Consider the following 13,992-nt stretch of genomic DNA (forward strand, 5'->3'; position numbering starts at 1 on the left):
GCCCAAAGTGGTAGTAGTGGAAGAAGCTCTTCACGAAGGTGCAGTCCCTCTCGAGCAGAGTTCGGATCAGCAGGAGGATATGATAGGGAACAAAACAAACACAGAAAATGACAGTGCCACTCAAGACCAACCTCTTGATCCTCAGCTTCTGATCCTGTCGAACGCTCTTACTCTTGTTTATTGTTGCCAACATCCTGTGGTAGGAGAAGGACAACAGAATAATGGGGAGAAGGAAGCCAACTGAGAAACGATAATAATTGACCTCCTTCTCCCAGACTTGAAGGGGATAATGCTCGAAGCAGAGCAAGTGGTTGTTCCGATCCCTCACTGTCTCATTGTGGTTGAAGATGAAAAGGCTCATTCCAATCTCCTTACTCCAGACCAGGACACTGACCAGGAGTGCGGTCTTCACAGTTCTAAGAGAATGGAACCGCAGAGGGTAGACCACAGCGAGGTAGCGATCCATGGAGATGCAGCAGAGGAAGGCGATGCTGACGTAGATGTTCTCGTAGAGGATGAGACCGGTGAGCCTGCACAGAACCTCACCGTGTACCCAATTATCTCCCTTCAGTAGATACTGAATCCATAGGGGCAAGCAAGCGAGGTGCAGCAGGTCAGAGATGGTCAAGTTGCAGAGGTAGACCCCCAGTTCGTTACCCTGCTTGATCTGCAGGTAGCTGTGGAAGAGTGACAGGAGGCTGGTGGGAAGACTGATGATAAGTATAATGATGTAGACTGCTGAAAACAAACCCTGGTGGATGGTGTAATCCAGAGTACAGTTGGTGCAATTAACTTCATTACACTGCCCCTGATTGGCCATCATCACGGAGAGCAAGACGGATGTGCTCCTCTGATTGGCTGTCCTCTCTGCAGTCAGGAAGTTGGAGGGGGTTTTCAAATGTGTTTGCTTATCACGGTCCTCCTAAGGGATGGCAGGGGAAGGAAAATAGAAAATAGTTTGTTAAATAAAACAGGTTGTGGGTTTTGCCAAGTGCGTATCTCAACTTTGGAACTGAAGAACAAGGTACAGGAGGCATCATAGATGGGACAGGGAGAGGTTCAAAGGGACAACACACACAAAATGCTGAAGGAACTCAGCAGGCCAGGCAGCATCTATGGAAAAGAGTACAATGAACATTTTGGGCCAGTCCTGCCGAAGGGTTTTGGTCCGAAACGTTGACTGCACTCTTTTCCTAGAGGCCAACTGGCCTGCTAAGTTCCTCCAGCATTTTGTGTGTGTTGCTTGGATTTCCAGCATCCACAAATTTTCTCTTGCTTGTGAGAGGTTCAAAGGGGTCAGGAGGAAACGTAGATGGGACAAGGCGAGATGGCTTGTGCTTGAGCCTACTCGGGGAAAGGCTATCTCAGATTGGGTGTTGTACAATAATCCAGATCTTATTAGGAAGCTTAATGTAAAGGAATCCTTTGGAGGCAGTGTTCATAATATGATGAATTCATGCTGCACCTTGAGAGAGAGAAGCAGAAGTCACAGTATTGCAATGGAATAAAGGGAATTACAGAGGCATGCGAGAGGAGCTTGCCCAGATGGATTGGGGGAGGATACTGGTGGGGATGACGGCAGAACAGAGATGGCTGAAGTTTCTGGGAATAGTTCACAAGGCACAGAATAGATTTGTCCCACAGAAGGAGTTCTCAAATGGCAAGGGTAGGCAGCCATGGTTGACAAGGGAAGTCAAGGATTGCACCAAAGCCAAGCAAAAGGGCATGTAAGGTAGCAAAAGTGACTGGGAAGCTTTTAAAATCCAACAAAAGCAACCAAAAAAGTGATAAGAAGGAAAAAGATGAAATATGAGGGCAAACTAGGCAATAATCTTGTAAGCAGGATATAATTTTTTTCCAGTAATATAGAGAGTAAAAGGGAGGTGAGACTTAATATTGGACCACTAGAAAATAATGCTGGTGAGGAAGTACTGGGGGACAAAGAAATGGCAGATTAACTTAATAAGTACTTTGTATCAGTCTTTACTGTGGAAGACACAAGCAGCATGCCGGAGTGCCCTTGCTATTACAAAGGAAAAAGTGCTAGGCAAACTGAAAGGTCTTAAGGTGGATAAGTCACCTGGACCAGATGGCCTACACCCCAGAGTCCTGAGAGAGGTTGCTGAAGAGATTGGTCATGATCTTTCAAGAAACACTTGATCCTGGTATGGTCCCAGAGGACTGGAAGATTGCAATGTCACTCCACTCTTTAAGAAGGGAGGAAGGCAAAAGGGAGGAAGGCAAAAGAAAGGAAGTTAAAGGCCAGTTAGCCTAACCTCAGTGCTTGGGAATGTGTTGGAGTTTATTATTAAGGATCCAGTTTTGGGGTACTTGGAGACGAATGATAAAATAAGTCAAAGTCAGAATGGTTTCTCTAAAGGGAAATCTTGCCTGTCAAATCTTTTAGAGTTCTTCAAGGAAGTAACAAGCAGGGTGGACAAAGGAGAGGCAGTGGATCATTTACTTAGATTTTCAGAAAGCATTTGATAAGGTGCCACACATGAGGCCAATTAACAAGATAAAATCCTAAGCATTACAGGAAAGATACTGGCATGAGTAGAGGAATGGCTGACAGGCAGGAGGCAGTGAGTGGGAATATTTTCTGGTTGGCTGCCAGTAACTAGAGGTGTTCCTCAGAGGTCAGTATTGGGACCGCTACTTTTCACATTGTTTGTCAATGATTTGGATAATGGAATTGATGGTTTTATGGCAAAGTTTGTAGATGATATGAAAATAGGTGGAGGGGTAGGTAGCACTGAGGAAACAATGTGATTGCAGTAGGACTAGACAAATTGGAAGAATGGGCAAAAAAGTGGCAGATGAAATACAGTGTTGGGAAATATATGATATTGCATTTTTGTAAAATGAGCAATAATGCAGACTATTATCTAAATGGGAAGAAGGTTCAAACATCAGAGGTACAGAGGTGCTTGGGAGTCCTTGTGCAAGACCTCTAGAAGGGTAATTCACCGGTTGAGTCTGTGGTAAAGAAGGCAAATGCAATGTTGGTATTTATTTCAAGGGGAATAGAATATAAAAGCAAGGAGATAATGCTGAGGCTTTCTAAGACACTAGTCAGGCTGCACTTGGAATATTGTCAACAGTTTTGGGTCCCATATCTCAGAAAGGATGTGTTGTCATTGGACAGAGTCCAGAGGAGGTCCACGAGGATGATTCCAGGAATGAAGGGGTTAACATATGAGGAGCATTTGGCAGCTTTGGGCCTGTACGCTCTGGAATATAGAAAATGTAGGAGGATCTCATTGAAACTAACTGAATGTTGAAAGGTCTAGATAGGGTGGATATGGTGATGATGTTTCCTGTGATGGGGGTATCCAGAACTAGAGGGCACAGCCTCAAAGCTGAGGGGCGACTTTTTAGAATGCAGGTAAGGAAGAATTTTTTTTTGGCCAAAGATTGGTGAAACTGTGGAATACTCTGCCGCAGACTGCGGTGGGGGCCAAGTCCGTGGATATATTTAAGGCAGAAGTTGACCGTTTCCTGATTGGTCAGGGCATCAAAAGATATACCGAGAAGGCAGGTGTATGGGGTTGAATGGGATCCAGGATCAGTCATGATGTTATGGTGGAGCAGACTTGATGGGCTGAATGGCATAAATCTGCTCCTATGTCTTATGGTTCAAAGGAGTCAGGAGGAAACAGGTGGGACAGGGGAGATTCAACGGGATCAGGAGGGGACAGAGATGGGACAGGGAGAGACTCAAGGGAGATATAGATGGAACAGGGTAGGCTCAAGAGGAGAAGTGGATGGGACAGGGAGAGACTAAAGGGGAGATATGGATGGGACAGGGAGAGACTCAAGGGGAAATGTAGATGGAACAGGGTAGGCTCAAGAGGAGAAGTGGATGGGACAGGGAGAGACTAAAGGGGAGATATGGATGGGACAGGGAGAGACTCAAGGGGAAATGTGGATGGAACAGGGGAGGCTCACGGTGATCAGGAGGGGATGTAGATGGGGCAGAGTTGGAATAGGAATGGGAAGTAGAATTAAAATTGGTCTGCCCCTCATTATTGTTTCTGGAATTTTCCAATGACCAAGGTTAAACCAACAGGTCTATGGTTCCTGATTCTCCCCAGTGCACACCCTGTCTTTCTCATTCACCCTGATAATTACATTCACCTTATCCAAAGTACACACTAGCCTCTGTATGCATACACTCCACAAAGTCCATATCACACCCATGACGTAAATGGAGGAAAGTTTAGCAGAGATGCCAGAGGCAGGTTTTTATTAAATCCAAAAAGTGCCTAAGTTGTCAAGGGATTATGGGGAACTTTCTGGAATGATCGTCTTCTTGGAACAGGGGAGAGGGGAGAGGGGAGAGGGTGGTGGGTGCTTGCAAAGCACTGCTGGGAGAGGTGCTAACTACTGATACAATGGGAACATTTGAAGAACTCTTCGATAGGCACATGGATGTAATAAAAATGAATGGTTTTAAGCTGTGAAGGAGGAAGGATGAGATTGATGGTGGAGTAGGTTTGTGGAATTGGAACAACAACATGGGCTGAAAAGCTTACACTGTGCTGTACTGTTCTACACAAACCCTGCCCAACCTACACTGCTCCATACCGCTCAGATTTACTGTGCGTTATTCAATGCCAAATAATGTCCTGCTGATTAAATGCATTTCTAAGCAAGTGCACGCTGCTCACTATATGCCAACAAAGGCCAACATGTTCACTATAATGGTCAACAATTTCACCCACCGTATCCCATCATACATCACCACTCAGTTAACCATTTTCACGCCATTTTCATGACGTACCCCTAACCATGGTGAGTACTCTGACTGTTTGCAGCAATGTCTAATGCACAGGATTGGAAAAAGCTGCAGAGGTCTGTAAGCTCAACCAGCTCCATCATGAGCCACCCTACCATCGAGGACATGTTCAGAAAGGAAGCTTCCATCATTAAGAACCCTCACCATCCAGGACATGCCCTCTTCTCATTGCTACCATCAGAGAGGAGGTACAGGAGCCTGAAGACACACACTCAGCCTTTTAGGAACAGCTCCTTCCTCTTCACCATCAGATTTCTAAATAGTTCACGAACTCATGAACACTATTTCTCTATTTTACTCTCTTTTTGCATTACTTACATTTAAAAATATTTTTATTGTAACTTATTGCATTTTTATGTACAGCGCCTGCTAAACAACAAATTTGATGATGTACGTCGATGATAATGAGCTCGATTGTGATTCTGAAGCAAACTGAATGTGCTTCAGTGCACCTGGGCCGACAGAGGCCAGTGGCGATTAGAATAGAAATCTCCAGTCAAGCCAGGAGGAGCTTCCTGGAAACTGCCTTGCCACTTGTGGAAGCTCTCTTGGGAATTATGCCCCAGAATGAGTCAGCGACTCTGCGGGCAACTCATCCTTTACCTCAACTCCACCAAGTTACCATCTTATGCTCTACAGAAGTGCTGATGAAAATTTATCAACCTGAAACATCGTCAACGATTCTCTCTCCACAGGGGTCCCCTGTTCAGCACGTTCGGTTTGTTTGACCTTATTAATGCACAACGATTAATTCACACTTTTCTTGCAAATTGTGGCGAGACAGCGGCAAGACAGATTTGTGCAAATGAACTTCCTTAATTTGTCTTTAGGTAGTCAAAGTTCCAGACAGAATAGGATGAAAAGAATTTTAAACCATTAAAAAAAATTAATGTGTTATGATTTGGAGCATAATCTTCAGGTCTGTTGACCATGTTTCTGCTGTTTAGTAGGCATGAGCGAGGTTCAGTGGTTGCTGCCTTCATTGACATGTGAAGAATGGGTTAAGTATCCATGTGGTTGGATGAACTTGCAAGGTGGAATCAAGGGGAAGGCAGGAACAAATTAATTATTTTCACTATTGAAAAGTACAATGCTCCCTGTCCTTTCAAAATACTTGCCCACAGTATATCTTTCTCTGTCACACACTCAAACATGCTCTACGGAGAAGGGCACAGCGGGTCGAGCAGCAGCTGCAGGGGAAGAGCAACTGAAAACATATCTTGGGTCAAAGCCCTGCCTCAGGGCTGCTGGGCCCACTGAGTTTTTCCATCAGATTGCTTTTTGCTGCAGATTCCAGCTTCTGGAGTCTCTTGTGTCTACACTCTATCATCTGTCAGTGCTTGCAAGATTGCTGGCTTACATTGTCCTCCGGTCTCTACAAATCTGTGCTCATTGGTCCTTGGAAGTATTACTGGGGATATCTATCAAGTTGGATCTTTGCTCCATTATTGTAACCATTCTCTATCTCTCTCTCATTGTCCTTAAATGTAAATTTTGTGCTGTTTGTGATCGGCAACTTAGCGTTCATCTCCAGCATCTGAACTCTTTCCCTCCTTTGGCAGCGGATGAGGCTTGTTATAGGGTCTAGAAACCTGGCCAGCCAGCCTTGTGAGCTGCGGGAGACAAAACAGTACAAGATAGGATCGGCCACACAGTTTAAACTGGTCAGCAGAAGCCCACAGTGATAGACGTCAAAAATGTTAACAACAAATTCACAGCTTCGCTCGAAGAAGGTCCGCACCATCAGGAAAATGTGATAGGGAGCAAAGCAGACCAAGAAAATGATGATGGTTGCAGACACCAGCCTTTTAATCCTGAGCTTCCTTTCCAGTTGGAGTCCGTGACTCTTATGGACCACCGACAGCACCTTGCAGTAGGAGAAGAGTAACAAGGCAAGCGGGAGGAAGAAGCCAATGGAGAGACGGTAAATATTTAAGTTGATGTCCTTCTTGCTCAGGGGGTAGTGCTCGAAGCACAAGGTATCATTTTCATCATCCTTGCTGAGGACTTTACTGCCAATGAAGAGGGTGCAGACCATAATCTCCTTGATCCAGATAACGGCACTGATGAGGAGTGCAGCTTTCATGGTGTGCATGGACTTAAAGTTCATGGGATAGGTGACGGCCAGGAAGCGGTTGACGGAGATGAAGCAGAGGAAGCCAATGCTGATGTAGATGTTCTGGTAGAGGAGCAGGCCACTGAGCTTGCATAGCTCTGGTGAAAAGATCCAGTCGTCGTGCTGCAGGATGTACTGCACCCACAAGGGCAGGGAGGTGAGGTACAAGAGGTCGGAAATGGTTAGGTTGCAGAGATAGATCCCTAGTTCATTCCTGTGCTTGATCTGCAGGTAGCTATGGTACAGCGATAGCAGGTTAGTGGGCAAGCCGATGATGAAGACCAAGATATAAACAGTGGGGAACACCTTCTGATGGATCCCGTGGTCAATGGTACAGTTGGTCATCTTCCACAGTCAGGCAGAAACTTCCTTGTGAAACTAGACTTGGGTTCCCTGCCAGGAGACTTATTTAGATCCTGATGGATGATCCTTCAAATTCTTCTTCACTTAAGCTTGTGTGACTGTGGGGAGACATAAAAACACAGATAAAATTATTCAATTGTTTCATATTTTAAGTTACAATAACAGAAACAGAAAATGTTGGAAAAATCTGGCAGGTCAGGCAGAGAGAGTTAATTGTAAAGGACTTTGATTGTAACATTAGCTGATTTCTCTCTCCTATTCCTTCTTCTCTCCTTGAAAGTACATACCACCAGGCACAAGGACAGCTTCTATTCCTCTGTTGAATGATTCCTTAGTGTGATGAAATGGACTCCTGACCTCTCGGTCTATGTCTTTATGACCTTGCACCTTATTGTTTATGTGTTCTTTACTTTCTCTATAACGCAACACTTTTATTCTGCACTCTGTTATTGTTTTGTCTTGAACTACTTAATGCATTGTTGGAATGAAATGATCTGCAAGACAAGTTTTTCATTGTACCTTGATATATGTGACAATATTAAACCTATACCAACTCCATTTTCAGTTCCACAGATCATGCCTGACCTGCTTTTTCAGCATTTTCTGTTTCTATTTCATATTTCCTGCATCTGCATTATTCTTAATTTTCATTTAGTTATAATAACAGTACTTAAATTTTCTGATTTATCTGTCATGTGCAAAACATCAATATTGCCTCTAAAACTCTGAGATACACAACACAAAAATAGGCCCTTGTGCCCAACACATCCACATTGTCTAGGGTGCTGACCTAAGCTGAAGCCATTATGAGAAGTAGAGATATGGTTAACCATAAAAATCTTTTTTCCAGGGTAGAAATGTCAAATACAAAAGGGTGTGCTATTAAAATGAAAGGGAGAAAGTTTAAAGGGGATGTGTGGGACAAGATTTTCTTTACACAGGAAGTGGTGGGTGCCTGGATCAGGCGACAAGGGATAGTGGTGAAAGCAGATATGACAGCGGTAAGAGGATTTTAGACAGACACATGAATATGCATGGAGTGGAGGGATATGGATCATGTGCAGGCAGAAGGGATCGTGTCTGGTGCTGCCATCGTGGGCAAGAGGGCCTGCCCCTGTGCTGGACTGTTCTGGGTTCCATTTACCCACGAATGGCCCATTTCTCACCAAACCTTTCCTATTCACACTTGTGTACAAATGCGTGTGGATGTGGAGAGGATGTTCCCTATGGTGGGGGAGTCTAAGACCAGAGAACACGGCCTCAGAATAGAGGGGTGTCCTTTTAGAATGGAGAAGAGGAGGAATTTCTTTAGCCAGAGAGTAGTGAAGCTGTGGAATTTGTTACCACAGGCAGGCTGTGGAACCCAAGTCATGGGGTGCATTTAAGGCAGAGGATTATAGGTTCTTGATTAGTTAGGCCATGAGTGTGTCACAGGGAGAAGGCAGGAGACTGGGGCTGAGAGGAAAATTGGATCAGCCACGATGAAATGGCGGAGCAGACTCAATACGCCAAATGGCCTAATTCTGCTCCTATATCTAATGGTTTTAAACATTGTAATTGACCACTTCAGGAAACGCTATGTACACATCACCCTCTGTGTGAAAAATTTGCCCCCTGGATACCCTTTAAGTCTTTCCTCCCTCACCTTAAACCCCTGCCTTCTAAGTTTTAATCTCATCTATCTTAGGAAAAAGACTGTGACCATCTATCTTATCTATAAAACTGAGGCAAAACAGTAGTCGGGTCAATAGAACTGAGTCAAATCATTACTGTTTACAAACCAGTAATGGAAAGTGGAACAGAAGAAATCCAAGGAGAAAGACACTTACATAACCTGGGACTGCCTGTGGTTAGTTTCAGTGATGTTGGTCAGGGTCGTACAATAGCCTGCGGTCAGCTTAGAAACTCCTATCTGACCATTGGGACCTTGACTCAAGGGACCCATAATTAACATCACAATCCAGTGTGGGAAAGTGTATGTTCATGCACTTTCATGCATGTTCATGCACTTTGGGAGAAGGAATAAATGCATAGACTGTTTTCTGAATGGGAAATGAATTCAGAAATCAGAGGTGCCAAGAGACCTGAGATGCGATAAAGATTGGCTTTATTTGTCACACCTACATTGAAACATCAAAAGAGAGAGTGAACCATGCTGTCTGTGTCAAATCTAATCAGCAAGGGCAGTCATCACAGTTCTGACACCAAAATAGCAGGCCCACAACTTAACCCTAACCTCTTAGTTCTTCAGAATATGGGAGGAAACTAGTGCACCCAGAGGAAACCCACGCAGTCATGGGAGAACATACAATCTTCTTACAGTGGCGTGAATCAAACCCCAAATCAGTGGTTAGCACAATCAGCTTATAGCACCCTCTGGTGCTAGAAACTGATTGTGCCAACCACTTAGTTACTGCACTGGCCAATTTGGTATCAGAACGGGAAAAGGCTGCATACAAATAACTTGAAGAAAACATCTTAGAGATTGAACTGTTCAGGGGCAGACTACTGACTGAGTTTTCAGGAGACATAGGGCATACCCAAAACATAGAACATAGAACAGCAGAGCAAAGTCTAGGCCTTTTACCGCACAATGTGTGCCAACCTTTTAATCCAAGATCAATCTAACATTCCCCCCCTACATGGCCCTTCATTTTTCTTTCATCCATGTGCCCATCTGAGAGTCAATTAAATGTCCTTAATGTATCTTCTCTACCACCACCATTGGCAGGTGCTTTCCACGCAGCCACAATTCCCTCTCTAAAAATCCTACCCCTGATATCCACGCTACACTTTCCTCCAATCACCTTAAAATTATGCCCCCTTGTATTAGCTATTTCAGTCCAGGGGGAAAGAAGTCTCTGGCAATCCACTCGGTCTATACTTCATCATCTCTATCAAGTTACCTCTCATCCTCCATTGCTCCAAAGAGCAAAGCCCTAGCTCGCTCAAACTATCTTCATAAGATATCCTGGTAAGTTTCCTCTGCACCCTCTCAAAGGCCTCCATATACTTCCTGTAATGGGGCAACTAGAAATGTGCACAATACTCCGAGTGCAGCGTAATCCAACTTTTATGCAGCTGCAACATAACTTCCTTTCTCTGATACTCAATGCACCAATCTTATCTTCACTATTTCTATTTGCTTCCCATCCTGGTCCAGTCTCCTGCCAGGTTTCTGGTGAAGCCATTAAGTCCAGAGCTACTTCGAGGATAATTGTTTCCAGCTTTCCCATACTCCAGCACTACAATCACTTGCTTTCAGACAGTTTTCCCATGATTTACCCTAACTCACATTTCTTTTCGATATTCACTTCATCCATTCCCAATAGGATTAACTGACCATCTTCCTTCTGTTTTCAAATAATCTCCAGGGTACAAGGGATAGTCAGGGAACACGAACAAGGATTACGTTTGTATTCACAGCAAAAATGTGGCGGATGCCATCCATCACAGGCAAAGCCCTTTCCACCATTGGACACATTTACAAGAAGCGCTGTCACGAGAAAACAGCATCCATCATCAAAGAACCCCCACCATCCAGGTCATGTTTCTTCTCACAACTACTATCGGGCAGTAGGTACATAAGTCTTAGGTCCCACACCACTAAGCACAAGAACAATTACTACCCTTCAACCTATAAGGCTCTTGAACCAGTTTGGATAACTTTAATGCCACTACTCTGAACTGATTCTACGACTGATAGACTCACTTTATAAATCACATGGCCAGCTCTATAATGGACACTCGCCTCCCCAGCATCGGACACCTTCGAAAGGTGGTATCCATCGTCAGGGACCTCCATCGCACCGGAAATGCCCTCCTCTCGTTGCTAACATCAAGGAGCCCAAAGACACACTCAACATTTCAGCGCAAACGCGAGGAATTCTGCAGATGCTGGAAATTCAAGCAACACACATCAAAGTTGCTGGTGAACACAGCAGGCCAGGCAGCATCTCTAGGAAGAGGTACAGTCGACGTTTCAGGCTGAGACCCTTTGTCAGGACTAACTGAAGGAAGAGTGAGTAAGGGATTTGAAAGTTGGAGGGGGAGGGGGAGATCCAAAATGATAGGAGAAGACAGGAGGGGGAGGGATGGAGCCAAGAGCTGGACAGGTGATTGGCAAAAGGGGATACGAGAGGATCATGGGACAGGAGGCCAGTTCCCCCCTTCCCCTTTTCCTTCTCCCTGGGCCTCCTGTCCCATGATCCTCTCATATCCCCTTTGCCAATCACATGTCCAGCTCTTGGCTCCATCCCGCCCCCTCCCATCTTCTCCTATCATTTTGGATCTCCCCCTCCCCCTCCCCCTTTCAAATCTCTTACTAACTCTTCCTTCAGTTAGTCCTGACGAAGGGTCTCAGCCTGAAACGTCGACTGTACCTCTTCCTAGAGATGCTGCCTGGCCTGCTGTGTTCACCAGCAACTTTGATGTGTGTTGCTCGACATTTCAGGAACAGCTTCTTACCCTCCACCATCAGATTTCTGAATGGACAATGAACCCATGAACACTAATCTAGTATTTTCTCTCTCTCTTTTTGCATTACTTATTTAATTTATTTTATATACTTATTGTGATTAATAGTTTATATTATTATATATTGCAAATTTCACAACATATGCCAGTGATATTAAACCTGATTCTGATTCACGATCTCAGTATTATTTTTTATTTACACAGCTTGTCTTCTATCACACACTGATAGAACATAGAACATTGAATAGTACAGCACAGTACAGGCCCTTCGGCCCACAATGTTGTGCCGACCCTCAAACCCTGCCTCCCATATAACCCCCCACCTTAGATTCCTCCATATACCTGTCTAGTAGTCTCTTAAACTTCACTAGTGTATCTGCCTCCACCACTGACTCAGGCAGTGTATTCCACGCACCAACCACTCTCTGAGTAAAAAAACCTTCCTCTAATACCCTCCTTGAACTTCCCACCCCTTACTTTAAAGCCATGTCCTCTTGTATTGAGTAGTGGTGCCCTGGGGAAGAGGCGCTGGCTATCCACTCTATCTATTCCTCTTATTCCTCTGATTGTCAGTCTTTGCTAAATTCTATTGTATGTTTTATTCTTTCTCTATAAGTGCCTGCGAGAAAATATATCGCAAGGTTTAAAATAGTAATACTGTATATGCCTACTTTGACAACAAATTTACTTTGAAGAAACAGGCCATTTGGCCCAACTTGTCTCTTTCCTTCACCACATTGGCATGACTTGCATATTGCACGAGGGAACCATTCAATAGTATTTTTGAAGGAGAAGCTAAAGTCAGATTTACAGTGGAGTACAGAGGCATGAGAGATGAGTTCTCCAAAATTGATTGGACAAAAACACAGGCAGGGATGATGTCAGTGCAGCAATGGCTGAAATTTCTGAAAGCAATTCCGAAGGCACAGGATTTACACATCCCAAAAAGGAAGAAGTATTCTAAAGGCAAGATGACACAAAGATAGCGAACAAGGGAAGTCAAAGCCAACATAAAAGCCAAAGAGGGGGCATATAATAGAACAAAAATTATTGGGAAGTTAGAGGATTGGGAAGCTTTTTAAAATCAACAGAAGGCAATTTAAAAAGTGATTAAGAAGAACAAGATGGAATATGAAAGCAAGCCAGCCAATAATATTAAAGAGGATACCAAAAGTTTCTTCAAGTATATAAAGTGTAAAGGAGAGGTGAGAATGGATATCGGACCGTTGGAAAACGATGATAGAGAGGTAATAATGGGGGACAAAGAAATAGTGGACGAACTGAATAAGTATTTTGGATCAGTCTTCACTGTAGAAGATACCGGCAGTATGATTGAAGGTCTAGAATGTTGAGGGTCAGCAGTGTGTGAAGTTGCCATTATTAGGGAGAACGTTCTTGGGAAACTGGAAGGTCAGAAGGTAGATAAGTCACCTGGACTAGATGGTGTACAACCCAGGGTTTTGAAAGAGATGGCCGAACAGATTGTGAAGGCATTAGTAATTACCTTCAAGAATCACTAGATTCTGGAATGGTTCTGGAAGACTGGAAAATTGTAAATATCACCCCACTCCAAGAAGGGAGAGAGAGAGGCAGAAGAAAGGAAACCATAGGCCAGTTAGTCTGACTTCAGTGGTTGGGAAGATGTTGGGAGTCAATTGTTAAGAATATGGTCTTGGAGTACTTGGAGGCATATGATAAAATAGGGCATAGTCAGCATGGTGCCTGACAAATCTGTTGGAATACTTTGAAGAAGTAACAAGCAAGTTAGACCAAGGAGAATCAGTTGATGTCGTGTACCTGGATTTTCAGAACCCTTGGACAAGGTATCATACATGAGGCTGCTTAACAAGTTAACAGCCCATGGTATTACAGGAAAGACACTAGCATGTGATAAAGATAAAGCAATGGCTGATCGGCAGGAGGCAAAGAGTGGGAATAATAGGAGCCTATTCTGGTTGATTACCGGTAACTACTGGTGTTCCACGGAGGTCTTTGTTGGGACCGATTCTTTTTACATTATGCTGTATGTCAATGACTTGGATGATGGAATTGATGGCTTGGTTGCAAAGTTTACAGGAGGTACGAAGATAAATAGATGGGCAGGTAGCTTTGAGGAAGTACAGAGGCTACAGAAGAACTTAGACAGATTATGATAATGGGCAAAGAAGTGGCAGATGGAATACAGTATTGGTCATGCATTTCAATAGAAGAAATAAATGGGTAGACTATTTTCTAA

General features: G+C 44.0%; 2 protein-coding genes across 6 annotated transcripts in view; both read right to left on the reverse strand.

Moving 5' to 3' along the window:
* The window catches only part of LOC134345048 (ovarian cancer G-protein coupled receptor 1), a 92,532-nt gene that overhangs the window by 481 nt on the left and 78,059 nt on the right, over positions 1-13,992 (reverse strand). For 2 of the 4 annotated variants that reach the window (XM_063045199.1, XM_063045204.1), the window contains exon 2: positions 1-922. This exon is cut by the window's left edge and continues 481 nt beyond it. In XM_063045199.1, coding sequence (XP_062901269.1) covers positions 1-823 — 823 coding nt within the window. In that variant the 5' untranslated portion in view covers positions 824-922. Of the gene's footprint in view, positions 923-5,464; positions 5,600-5,919; positions 6,052-13,992 lie in introns of those variants that run through there. The other 2 variants (XM_063045185.1, XM_063045192.1) reach the window with 2 other exon arrangements.
* The window catches only part of LOC134345078 (ovarian cancer G-protein coupled receptor 1-like), a 70,568-nt gene continuing 62,769 nt past the window's right edge, over positions 6,194-13,992 (reverse strand). For both annotated transcript variants that reach the window (XM_063045219.1, XM_063045212.1), the window contains exon 2: positions 6,194-7,378. In XM_063045219.1, coding sequence (XP_062901289.1) covers positions 6,210-7,262 — 1,053 coding nt within the window. In that variant the 5' untranslated portion in view covers positions 7,263-7,378 and the 3' untranslated portion in view covers positions 6,194-6,209. The remainder of the gene's footprint in view (positions 7,379-13,992) is intronic.

This window comes from Mobula hypostoma, chromosome 1 (genome assembly GCF_963921235.1).
Source record: "Mobula hypostoma chromosome 1, sMobHyp1.1, whole genome shotgun sequence".
NCBI lineage: Eukaryota > Metazoa > Chordata > Chondrichthyes > Myliobatiformes > Myliobatidae > Mobula > Mobula hypostoma.